The sequence below is a fragment of the Argiope bruennichi genome, chromosome 4 (assembly GCF_947563725.1).
Source record: "Argiope bruennichi chromosome 4, qqArgBrue1.1, whole genome shotgun sequence".
Classification (NCBI taxonomy): domain Eukaryota; kingdom Metazoa; phylum Arthropoda; class Arachnida; order Araneae; family Araneidae; genus Argiope; species Argiope bruennichi.
Window position 1 is genome coordinate 48,681,722 of NC_079154.1, and position 13,635 is coordinate 48,695,356.

Genomic DNA, 13,635 nt, shown 5'->3' on the forward strand with positions numbered 1-13,635 from the left:
GACAATTTTTACCTAAAAGGAATACAATTAATTACTTATTGCTCACATTGATATAAAATATATTACATTTACTTCGCTTCTATTGTGTTTACTTACATTGAAAGAATAACATTAAATTTTTGCATATTTTTGTCACATTAATCACTCGATCACTCGACAGAAATTCTTACAGATTGTATATAGTAGATAGTTATTAAAAATGAAAATCTCAAGTTTATTCCAATACAAATTAAGACAAATAAAATTAAGAGAAAAATTAAATTGAGTTTTATCAATAGAGAGTGCATATGAATTGAAATAATTATTCGCTATTTTTTAATCTTCAAAAAATGTGTGAATAGTTTTGATGCATATTAAATTTTGAAGCCTTCCTAAATTTTAAAAATACTTTTAGAATAATATATGGATGTCTATTTATATGTATGAAGACACGATAATCAAAAATCTGAAGGTCTAGGGAAATGAAATTTGGTATATATTTCCTTTGATGGAAATGGTCCAGCAGGCTTCATAAATCTATTATTATGGTCTTAATACCACATACCAAATGCCATTCCTCTATCTTATATTTCCTCAGTCATCATATTTGTAGACATACATACGCACACACACACAAACAGATAAAATGTTCACAAAAATTAACTTCTTGGCAAGAAATAAAATTTAATATCAAAATAAAATTTGTTAAAAGATTAATTTCTAAAGCTGTTTGTCATTTAATATTGACAAAAACTTTCTGGAATTTCCAGAATTTCAAAAAGCTCGATGTTGAAATATGCACTTTTCATAACATATTAAAACTTAGCCATATATCTATATATTTTAAGCCTACAACTAACTTGTTATAGGATTAAGATATCATGTTTTGTTGGACATTATTTTATATAGAGTGAGAAACACTCAATATAACTATTTTATATAAAGTGAAAAGCAATCCTTAAAATGTTTTACTAAGCATTGTATTAAAAAGAATTATCCAAATAATGTCAAATTCAAATTATGGATACCATAATAATTTTTTTTCTGTATTTATCAGAATTATACGACTGACCATATCAAGTAAAATGGAGTTATCTATTTTAACAGTAAACTGCATAAAAATATAATTATTTTCAAAGCTCTGATCATCCTACCCAATTCGAAAACTTTACTTTTAATATAAAATCTTTTAGCAATAAAAATGTTTAAAATATTTGAATTATAAACTTGATATCAAATATTTATTTCAATTATAAACTATCGTTTAACAAATCCAAAGGAATTCCCTCTGAATTCTTCCTAAACCACAGACACTGGAGAATTCAAGAAGAATTCTAGAACCAATTAACCCTAATCAGTCACATATTTGAGTTTTTAAAAAAAAGCTATAATGGAACGTCTCCTTCTGCTTCTAAATAGAGTCCAATACACTCATTAAACCGTTTCGAACATTTTCCTCTATTCCTATCACCATCGCTCCCTTTTCTTTTTCTTGTTCCGACGCATTCCATGCTGTCCGAAATGGAAAACCGTTATCTTGCGAAAGAATAGCATCGGCTCCAGAAGCAACCAACGATAGGGAAAGTGTCGGGCGTAGCGGAAACCCCAAAGAAAGAAAACAGGGCCTGCAACCCTTGAAGGGGAAAAAAAGTCACCTCATCCCGATCAATTCTGGGGCAGCGGGCCCGCGGGCGATTGGAAGCGATCTCATTGGACGTGGACGGCCTCGCCAATCAAGGTGGATCCTGCTACAGATTAACGAGAGCGGAGGAAGTAACCAAACAAAGAAGAAAGGAGATTTTTACCGTTGTAAACAATTATAGCAACTCACGCGCCCGGTTACTTTTTTTGTATTTGTCCGCGGGGGAGGTGTGTCCAATTGGGCCACCTGCGAAAGCCATGGGCCATTTTCAGTTTAATATAAAAGCCCGGTCTACTTCAGGACCAGACATCAAACTCGCCTACTCTTCCAATCCAACAAGTCATCCATTCACCTCCTCTTGTGGGATCTAGTTCGTTGAGGCAAGGTAAGCAGTGCAAACCAACTCTTGTGGATTAATACTTATTTCGGACTTAGCACCAACGTGAAAAAGTATCTTAGCGAAATTCTTTGGATTACCACCGTGTGTGAAGCCATAGTGATTGCCAAGAATTTGGGATATATCCCCTTTCGATAAAAGCAATGGATGGATGGCTGTCTCCCAACAATGGGATTATGAAGAACCGATTGGTGCCATAAGGCACTGTGGTCTTCTTTGGCTCATATATGAGCATGGCTTCAGTCTTATGAATACCTGAAATACCTTCAGTAAAAGTATTAGTTGGCTGTTTCTACTTCGGATTAGAAAGAAATGAGTAGTGCCATAAGTCCATTTTGGCTCACATGTGAGCATGGCTGCAACTCTTTAAATATCTGAGTCCCAATCAATTGAAAACTTATGCATTAATTTTTAGACCTTAATTAGTCATATTAAAGACTCACGATTGGATGTAAAGGAATTTCAGCTATTTCAGCTATGAATGTAACTTAAGAATTTAATTTAATCGTTGATTTTATAAATTCGATTTTGATACTTTTGCATGTTGAATGCCATGTTCGATGATATAACCCATGGGTATAAATAATCTTAAAAGTTAATAGTTAAAGAAAGTTTTTCATTAAGATATTTGAAATTGATACTTACGGTCCCTTTTTATGCATTTAAATATACTTATAATGTGTATTTAATTTAAATTCGAATGATTAAAAATATCCTTAACTTGATAATAAGAAAATAATTAATACTAATAAATAAAATAAATAATAATAATGAAATTAATAATAATAAAGAAAATAAATAATAATAATAAAATCAATATTGATAAATAAAATAATTAATAATAATAAATTTGATAAAAAGACAAATAATTTTGGAGAAAGGGTAGGACTTTTTAACATCTTAATATTAAGATCACATTTAAAATTACAAGAAAAAGTTTAAACTAAAAACAGATAGCAAATATTCATTTCTTTATTCAATACTTTAGCTAGGCTACAAACTATAACTTCTTTTCCTTGGTAATTAAAGTTATAAATCTCTCCTAAATTGTAAAATTTCTTTCTTATTAAATCATGTTATATAAAATGCAATAATCCATTAAATTGGAGGAAAAATTCCGATTGGACCATAAAGAGGAAATGGATTTAAATAACTGCAGAAAAGTTAAATAATGCTAGAAAACGAAAGTAGTTAAGCGAAGACGTCTGGATCGCTGACTGACCTGCTATTATCTCCCAATCCGGTTGCGCTTCAGCGGTTTGTCTCGGGATTCTCGAGTTAAAAGAGTTCAAAAACCGACCTTGAACTCGTCTTTCTAAGTGAATAATGAAGGAAAAGGGTTAGCATAAACTGTAGAGAAGCTATAATTAGATAAAAGATGCCATAAGATGTTTTCCTTTGTTTAAATGGAAAGAAAAGTAGATACGCCGGATTAGAGTATTCCAAAAAATAACTGGAAACATTCCCAATGGATCCAAAGAATTTCGATATTTCACAGAATTTTAAATTATTTTTTAATGTTTTTGTTTCATCTCATTTAAAATTTTAACCGTTTAAGTTTATGTAAAGTAAATAAAAATCAAAGTCAATATGAAAACTCATTTCTAACTCTTAAAAATTAATTTTAAAGAATGTTTTTTGGTTTGGCAAATGTAAGCATTTTTATATAACATCACTCTATGATGTAGTAACTGTTTAATGAATGTGAAGTGATTGTGATAGCAAAATGTATTGGTGATTTCATCAGATATTAAGTATCAGTAGTAAGTATATCAGAATGGTTTTATCGTAACATAGATAAAAAATTTATTTAAAAAAATTGTCCCCCTTTATTATTTTCATTTAATATTTTTATCGAGGTAGATGTTAAATATAAAACAGTAAAGATTAGATAAAATTCTAAATTGTCCTAAATTTTTATTTTACTATACATTGATATTTTATTACATACAGATAAGTTGAAAATTACTTTAAGAATATAATAAATCAAACATCTTCATATATTTTAAATATAAAAGTATATTAAATCAAAGAGGGGAAAAGATAATATGTTTACAAACATGTGCGTTCAGTACGTGTTATTAGAAAAGACTGCTATTCAGTCAAAAGTATTTTTATAAAAGAATTTAGAAACTACACACCTAAAAAAAATTCAGAAAAATAAAAATATCTGCAACTAGTAGAATATCAAAAATTGGAAAATAATTTTAATTGGTTCTTTCAAATATGTTATTAGTTATTTGTCCTTCCCAATGATTTCCGCTATTTAAGAAGAAGACAATAAAATTCTTATATGATAACTTTGTTGAGATCTTAAGAAAATGTGTTTATTTTGAAAAAGAAAGAAAAAAATATTTTATTTTTAACAGCGGCTCTGAATCTCGTTTTTCTCAATATTTTACTAAGTAAAGTTACTGGAGGGCATCATTATAAACAAATGAAAAAATAAAATTAATAATATTTCTTTTCAATAATCTCAAGCCTTAAATTATAGCTTTACTACTTTTTTAATTTAAAGGAATGAAAAAAGGCAAACATTGATAACTTCAATGATCAAATGTCTAAAAAATTATTTTCTTACTTATTTTTTAGGAGAAATGTAAGTTTTAATAAAAAATGTACATTCTTTTAATATCTTTGTAAAAAATTAATTTTTTAATAAAACTACGTAAAAAGTCAAAGAAATTATCAAAAGGACTTAAATTTGGTATCTAGCTTCGTTTTCTCTGGGGATTTTAAAAAGGGAGAGTTTTTTTTTTTTCTTTTTTTCGTTTTCACCAAAAAGTGTTATTATTATTTACTCGGTGTAAAATAAATAAGACTTCAAACCACAAAGCTGTAAAGAGTCACATTTTAAAACAACCAAGCCATGAAACTACTTAACTAACTTCAAATTAGGCTATAATTTTTTTGTCAAAGAATAAATTTTCCCCCAGGAGTACCAAACTGAAATCGGTTCAATGTCCTGAATTGAAAAGAACCCAAAAATTAGAACCAGATCTCAATCTGGTTTGAGGCACCAGATCAAAAATATCATAGGTTGGCCTCTAATAGCCACTTTTGTTCGATATGGTAGGAAGGAAGTGATGAGGAATTTCTAGAAGAAGATGAAGAAAAGAAAGAGTGAGTGAGTGATGATGAAGAAGAGGAAGTAAGCCATTTAAGGGGTTGACCTAAAAAAACAACTTTTCCTTTCCTCCTCACACCTGAGAATAGAAAAAGAATCTCTGTTCCAGATCTCGGTGATGAAGGGGAAAGTCCAGCAAAGATCACGAGGGTGGATGTAGACAGACGACTTTCATGATCCCAATTCGTTCCCAATGGACACCAGGAAAAGAAAAGCGTTACCGTATTTATGTAATTGGTGTTTATCACTTTCTTTAGACACTGTGGGTTAAAATTAGACGAATTGGGCTGTTTACGTTTAACGAGATAGGTTTTCATTACAGGCTTTTGGTGAAAATATGCAATGATTTTGTTTTCATTGTGGTTTTCGGCTTGCGGAAGGCAATTATTTAATGAATTCGGCATATTTATAGCACAAGTTGTTATTCAAGAAAGCAAATTATTTTTAAATTGGTTATCATTTTCATAACTTGAAGGCGGAAATAAACACTTTCATTCAAATTAGTTTTTGCTCTGAATGAACAAAAAAGAATTACTATTGTTTTTGAGTTAAGAAGATCTTTAAATAGAACCACATTAAAATATTTTGACCTCGTTATTTCTTACCAATTTCAAAAATTATGCTCATATTTTCATAACATATAGTTATGAATGTCTAAAGGATATTCTTGATACATTTCTCTCAAGTTCCAGCTATTCTTAATTATTATTCTCAATACTGAGATACGATATCATTATTTGATCTTCCTCATTTTTCTAGATCATCATGGTCAGCTGCAGATTCTTGTGCTTGGCAGTCGCCGTTTGCTTGCTTGGAGCCACCATCTTCCCTCCTGAGGTCATGGCTGGTGGCGGAGGACTGAGAGCCAAGAAGCTCTTGGCAGCTTACTTGATTGCCAAGGCCATCAAGCCAAGGTTTGTTCCCATCCCTCTGCCATTGCCATTCCCCATCAAACTGGGAAAAGACAGCTACGTTAAACACCCGTAAGTATCTAGACATTTAGTTTGCTTACATCGAAAATTAATTATAACGCCAAAAGTTTCAAATAAATTAATGCTGGTAAACAGCCAGGCATCTTTTCCCTTCAAATCCATACATTGCAATTCATTGCTACTTATTCTTTATCAAAGGCAGATCTTGATGAGCAAGTTTAACACTCTCCTCTACAAATTTATATTGTTGTATCAATAAAGAAAAAAATTAGGATTCAAGGTTCAAATCATATAGTTTTTATTTATTCTTTAATAAATATTCTATAACTCAGCGATACATTTGTAAATTAGCCTTACATTTTATTGTTTCTTTTTGTAATTTAATTTACAGTCATTTGGATAGATAAGGCTTATTTAAATATTCATAATATTATGAATATTCGAATAAATCTATTTTAATCTTGCGTTGACAGCCATAATATCCGATCTAGTCATAATATAAAAATTCTTTTTAATTTAAAGTGAGTGTTAAAGTCCTTCAGCTAATTTTATTAAAATTTATTTATTTTATTTTATTTAAATCGAGGTGAATAAATTTCGAATTATTTTATGCAGTTCACAATTCCCGCTTAAATTTATAATTACCACTTAAATTTCAAGTTTCGGTTTTCAAAAATTAAAAGAATATCTTACATTCATTGTCATATAATACTAAGAATCGTTCCTTAGCTTGTCAGTTTAAGCATAGCTTTGTAATTAATTAATAATTGTTCTCAAAGAAATGTGTATTTACTAACAATTCTAAATGTCCTCCTCGAAATATAGTATGTCTATAAGCAAGATCTGATTAAAATGCTTTTTTATATCTATCATATCAATCAAATCCAGGCATAATTCATTTATATTTTTAAAATGGGACTTCAGATCTCTTAGTTGCGATTTCTTCCATGATATTATTGATGGCAACGCAATCGATACATAACCAATCCAACCATGATTCGTTTTGATTTCTTAGTTCAGACTTCTCAAACTTCAGACTTTTTTTTTTCTCATGCTCACCGAAATTCAACCATGATTCACTTAAATTTTTTATTTAAGTCTTCTATGCTTCCCTTTTCATGCTCAACTAAATCCATTCCAATTCTCTCTCGTTCCTTGCAGAGTCCACACCTACAGCCACTCTGCTCATGCTCAACTCGTACATGACAATTATGGAGGTTACGGAGGAGGCGCTGGAGGTTACGGAGGTGGACACGGAGGTGAAGGGTGGTACTAAGCTCCTCGCCCTAAGTTTAGGTTAGGGTGCAGGAGTCAAGTCCTGGCGCCCATGTACTTGTAAATACATTTTTCCAATTATTACCTGTACCTCATCGTTGCATTTGTACAACCCAGTCATTGCGCGCTAACCCATTGTACATATCCTAGGATCTTTTGTCATGTTTTATTGATCAATAAATTCTCGTTTTTATTTTATTTAAAACATCTTGGTCTCTGTTCTTTTGAGGATTATTTTATTTGGTCTTATTTTTCACGCAGCAAATTGTTTATTTTCACTCAGTAGCTTAAATTAAAGGAAGTTGTAACTAGTTACTTATTCAAGAACAATCATTCCTGAATCTTCTGTCAAAAAATTTCGATGTTTTTTATTTTTATTTATTGTTATACACAATGAGTTGTAATACAGAAAAGTAAAATAGAGTATTACGAAGAGTATTACATTTAACAGCATATAAAATTAGTGAAGGAAATAAATTATTTCATTAAGCTAACTATTAAGTAATATTGTATTGAACTTAATAATATTTATGTCTCGCTTATTGTCGCATCTATTATTTAATATCAATTGAATAAAGATTATTATTAATGTGTCATATAACAAATACTTCTAAATGCTTAAATAAAACTTTCTACTTTAATTTTACCAAAAATATTTTATTTTAATCAAAAATAATTACTATTTAAAATATGTCTAAATATTACTAATTTCAAAATGCTCTCATTTTAATAACTTTATTTGTTTAAAATTTAAATAGTGCCAACTTCTACTAATCATTAAAATTTCTAAAAATTTTTAATAATTTTTGATTTTTTAAACCAAATTATGAATTTTACCAGGTCATAAACAAATGTCTTTAAAATAATAAATTTTAAATAACAATAGATTATATTATTGTCCTTAAATTCAAACTTTTTCCTTTGTTTCATAAAATATTAAATCGCATGATCATCTTTCATTATGGAAAACCAAAACAGAAGCATTTTGCTTGATACCTGTGTAAATTACTACACAAAATTTTAAAAAAAAGTGAAATTGCAGTATCATGAAATTTAGAAGATGGATGAATAGAATATTTACATTTTCAATAGTTCCGTGATGTTTTAGGATTGACCCATTAGAAAGGTACATGTATGCGATAAACTGAACATTAGTAAGGCAATTACAATAGCACAACTTGAATGCTTGGCAATTTGAAAGTCTTACGAAAATGAAGTTACGCCTAAAAAATTCAACTGAAATTAAATATAATTAATATCTTCAGCTAACCAGCTGGTCGCCCAAGACGACTCAATAATAATGACGTGAAAATGAAAAAAAAAATGCAATAATTTGAACCCAGGTCTTCTCACATGCGAAGCGAGCGCTCTACCACTGAGCTACATCCCCACACGGCTAGCTTCTCGCATCAATGGAGTATTCAATGCATTTCACTCATACAATTTCGGCACTTGCTCACTTTGCTTTTCATCGCTAGTCAATAATAACAACGCAAAGAACGAATAAAATTGAAAAATTGGAGATGATGGGGTTTGAACCCATGGCCTCTCACATGCGAAGCGAGCGCTCTACCACTGAGCTACATCCCCACACGGTTAGCTTCTCGCATCAATGGAGTATTCAATGCATTTCACTCATACAATTTCGGCACTTGCTCACTTTGCTTTTCATCGCTAGTCAATAATAACAACGCAAAGAACGAATAAAATTGAAAAAGTGGAGATGATGGGATTTGAACCCATGGCATCTCACATGCGAAGCGAGCGCTCTACCATTGAGCTACATCCCCACACGGTTAGCTTCTCGCATCAATGGAGTATTCAATGCATTTCACTCATACAATTTCGGCACTTGCTCACTTTGCTTTTCATCGCTAGTCAATAATAACAACGCAAAGAACGAATAAAATTGAAAAAGTGGAGATGATGGGATTTGAACCCATGGCATCTCACATGCGAAGCGAGCGCTCTACCACTGAGCTACATCCCCACACGGTTAGCTTCTCGCATCAATGGAGTATTCAATGCATTTCACTCATACAATTTCGGCACTTGCTCACTTTGCTTTTCATCGCTAGTCAATAATAACAACGCAAAGAACGAATAAAATTGAAAAAGTGGAGATGATGGGATTTGAACCCATGGCATCTCACATGCGAAGCGAGCGCTCTACCATTGAGCTACATCCCCACACAAACAACTGCTCGCAACAATGAAGTATTCAATGCTTTTTAATCATAAAATTTTGATATTGGCTCATCTTGCTTTTTATCACTATAATAATGACGCGAAGAACGAATAAAATTTATAAATTGGAGATGATGGGATATGAACCCAGTTCATCTCACACACAAAGCGAGCGCTTTACCACTGATCTACATCCGTCCAAGGATAAGGGCTCCCACGGAAGAAATAGTGCGTACATTTTAATCATAAAATTTTGATGTTTGCTCATCTTGCTTTCATTACTCTGAATATACAGCTTTTCCAATAATAGCGAGCGAAACATTTAGATCTCTGCCTTAGAAACATTGAAATTAAGATTTAACAGAAGATACGAACTAATGTATAATTTTATATATATTCTTTTATATATATTTTATGAATGTAAAATAATTGATCGTTTGAGGCGAATAGTAAGAAATAAAATAAAGAATATGGATTAGATTGTTTCATATTCAATCCGTTACATTTCCACTCCATTTGATTCGTATATAAATCATTCTATGTTTATATGCACTATAAAGAAGGTGTTGCTATGAATATAATAGCAGGTCTCATTTAAACCATCCGATGAGTTTATTCCATGATTTTCTCGTATATTTCTATAATATGACATGCTTTAGAAGTCACTGATATTTACCATATAATGAAGACAATCTTTTGATGAAAAAATCACACATCAAATGAATTTGTTGTTTAACTGGCATGTTGACACATATGTAAAAGCAATAAAATACTTGCCAAAGCTGTTCAAAATTTAATACAAATTTACAATTTTGCTTATGAAATTATACGCTGTATTTTATCCATTTTGTTGGTTGCACTCTTGAGTTATCATATTCTGGTGCAAATGGAGAAACATTCGGTCTTCTTTTTTCGATGGATATAATAAAAAATTTAATACGTTTATACAATTTTGGTATAAAAAATCACATGACAATATTTATCTAGCTAGTGTTTTTTATTCGTATGTTTTGATCATAAGCAGGCGAGCGTTGTTCAAAAATATGATGAACTTTGAAAAGTCTAGAACATGAAGGTTCCTCAAAATCTCTCTTGCGATTCTCTAAATATTTTAATGAATAAAAAAAATATTTCTTTGCATATTTCGTAAGCAAAACAGTAAAACATGCCAACTGAGTTTCAGAAGAACAAATCAGTTTAAAATAAAATATGAAATACGGACAGAAATATAAATAACAGTTTCACTTTTTGGCTTTTTATTTTGGGACATATTATATTCCTTTGTTATCCATTGTGTGAAAGGCTAGTTGATAGACCGTAGTTGTTCGTTGGCCATCAGAGGGCAGTTCGAAAAGATCAATATCTTTGACACATATTTTGTTGTTCTTATTAAAAAAATTAAAAATTACCTTATGATAAATAAATATTTCGTTATCATCATCATTTTGACTTTTTCATTTTTCTGTTGTTTGTGTATTAATATAAGAGTGGGTATTATAATTTGGAAATAGGCTTTATTCAAACACGGAGTTAGTTATTTTATGCAGTTAACTTCAAAAAGCATTTCACTCCAGTTTTTCTATGAAGGTTTGGTTTGGAGTTTTTTGGCGCAAGGGCCAATCTCGGCCAAACTGCGCCATACGTGCGATAAAAAAAGTTTCAAATCTATTTAAATAACAGCACTTAAAACATTAAGAAAAAGGAGTTAAAATGTAAAAAAATAAATGATAAATTCCAAACATTGGTTAAAAAGTTAAATGTTCGTTAAAAAGCCGATAGTTCTCAGAAAGTTAAAAATATCTGGATGGTGTTTCTCTCCCAGCAATTCTGAAAGAGTTACATGAGATGAATGAAAGTAGCGAGAGCGATGATGATTATAGTTCGGACATTCTATTAAAATGTGATAAATATTTAATTCAGTACAGCATGTAGGACACTTTGGCGCATTCTCTCCAAAGAGTAAATGTTTATGACTAAACCGAGTGTGCCCTATACGGAGGCGAGTCAGTATGACATCTGCCCCTCGTATAGGCAAAACTGGCCACAAGCCAATTAACGGTTTAATAAGATGCAATTTATTTTGGATCTGTTGGTCCCATGTCACCTGCCACAGAGAAAAAATATATTTTGTAACAGATATCTGAATATCCCTATAAGGGATTTCATAATGTAATAAGGAAGAAGCAGTTTTAGCAGTGCAATCAGCTTTTTCATTCCCTGCAATTCCAACATGACCAGGGATCCAGCAGAGTAAAATGCTAAAACCCCGAAGATGGAGAGTCTGCAAGAGTTCCAAAATTTTAATAGCGATGGGATGCGTATGAAAGTTAAAATGATGAAGTGCCTCTAAAGAACTCATGCTGTCGGTGTATATACAGCATTGATAGTGAGATGAGAGCGAAATCTTCTGTAATGCAAAGAAAATCGCCGTCAGTTCAGCAGAGAGAATTGAGAAAGATGTATGCAGACAGAAGCTGTGTATCTCGTCGCCAAAGATGACACCACAACCAACATGTCCGTCTGACTTTGAAGCATCGGTAAATATTGGAAAATAAGAGGCATAATGGGAGCGATGAGAACTAAAAAGTTGTTGGAAGATTACTGGAGCAGTCGTAGTTTTATTAAAACCCAAGAAAGTATTCAGAAAAGAAAACTGAGGAGTCTCCCAAGGAGAAAATGCGTTAAAATCAATTGACAAGATATCAGGAACTTCGAATCTGGAGTTTTGGATTACGCTTTCGACTCTCTCACAAAAAGGACGTACATGAGAAGGTCGAGCATTATATAATCTTTGAAGAGTAACAGGATTGGCCATATGAGTAATAGGATGATTGAGAAGAGATTTCGCTCGAAAATAATACTGCAATGAAAGTTTTTTTCGCCGCAAATGCAAAGGCATTTGGTGGCACATGACATAAAGGCTCTCTATCGGCGACGTCCGAAAAGCCCCTGAACAAATTCGTAAGGCAGAATGATGCACCGTATCTAGCAGGCGTAGCGTAGCAGAATTGGTAGAACCATATATTAAACATCCATAATCAATCCTAGACAATATTATGGCTTGGTATATACGTAGTAAGGAGGTACGATCGGCACCCCAAGACGTACGAGAGAGTACCTTGAGTATATTCAGAGATTTCTCGCATCTCTTTCGCAATTGGGAGATATGCGGAAGAAATGTGAGCTTCCGATCGAAAACCACTCCCAGGAACTTCACTTGATCGACAACAGGAATTGGCTCATTACGAATGAAGATTGACGGATCAGGATGAATAATTCGCTTTCTGCAAAAATGGACACATCGACTCTTTTCAGCTGAAAGAGTGTGTCCATTTTTATCACACCAAGTAACCAATTTCGTAATAGCATTTTGCAACTGCCGCTCAATCAAATGCATATTACAGCCTTGACAAGAAATCTGAAGGTTGTCAACGTACAAATTTCCTTGAACAGATGGTGGTAACTTATTTAATATGTCGCTAAAATGCATGATAAAAAGTGTGACACTGAGAACGCTCCCTTGTGGAACACCCTCAGCTTGAATAAAAGGGTCAGAATAAAATTTCCCCATGCGTACCCTAAACTTACGAGATGATAAAAAGTTTTTTATAAAAATTGGGAGCTTTCCCCTAAAACCCAAGTTTAAAAGTTTCTGAAGAATTCCAAAACGCCAAGTACGATCATATGCCCTTTCTACGTCAAAGAAAATGGAGACGAGGTGATTTCGACGCACAAAAGCGTTGCGAATTTGAGTCTCCAAATGGACGATATTATCAATAGTGGATCGTCCTTTACGGAAGCCACTTTGCATGAGCGGAATACATGCTAGTTTCTCTAATTCAAAAACTAGTCTGGCATTGACCATACGCTCGAGTGTCTTGCAAATGACACTGGTTAATGCAATCGGTCTGTAGTGAAGAGGATTAGAGGGATCTTTACCCGGTTTCAGAATTGGAATTATCAGAGCTTCTTGCCACTGGTTTGGAAATATTTCTTCCTTCCATATTCTGTTAAACAAAAGTAACAGATTTGAGAGCGAAACGGCACTCAAATGGCGAAGCATATTGTATGTAATTCCGTCTGGGCCAGGGCTGGT

At 32.2% G+C, this 13,635-nt stretch overlaps 1 protein-coding gene and 4 non-coding genes across 5 annotated transcripts; 1 reads left to right on the forward strand and 4 right to left on the reverse strand.

Moving 5' to 3' along the window:
* Nucleotides 1-1,896: 1,896 nt before the first annotated feature.
* LOC129966023 (uncharacterized) lies at nt 1,897-7,557 on the forward strand. The gene is made up of 3 exons (XM_056080364.1): nt 1,897-2,006; nt 5,905-6,128; nt 7,239-7,557. Exons 2-3 carry the CDS (start codon nt 5,911-5,913, stop codon nt 7,351-7,353), a joined length of 333 nt encoding a protein of 110 aa, XP_055936339.1. The 5' UTR covers nt 1,897-2,006; nt 5,905-5,910; the 3' UTR covers nt 7,354-7,557.
* A 1,313-nt stretch (nt 7,558-8,870) lies between these two features.
* On the reverse strand, nt 8,871-8,942 carry Trnaa-cgc (transfer RNA alanine (anticodon CGC)). The gene has a single exon. It is a non-coding gene; the product is annotated as a tRNA-Ala (tRNA).
* Nucleotides 8,943-9,070: 128 nt separating this feature from the next.
* On the reverse strand, nt 9,071-9,142 carry Trnaa-cgc (transfer RNA alanine (anticodon CGC)). The gene has a single exon. It is a non-coding gene; the product is annotated as a tRNA-Ala (tRNA).
* Nucleotides 9,143-9,270: 128 nt separating this feature from the next.
* Nucleotides 9,271-9,342, reverse strand: Trnaa-cgc (transfer RNA alanine (anticodon CGC)). Its single transcript has one exon. It is a non-coding gene; the product is annotated as a tRNA-Ala (tRNA).
* A 128-nt stretch (nt 9,343-9,470) lies between these two features.
* Trnaa-cgc (transfer RNA alanine (anticodon CGC)) lies at nt 9,471-9,542 on the reverse strand. Its single transcript has one exon. It is a non-coding gene; the product is annotated as a tRNA-Ala (tRNA).
* Between the last annotated feature and the right edge of the window lie 4,093 nt (nt 9,543-13,635).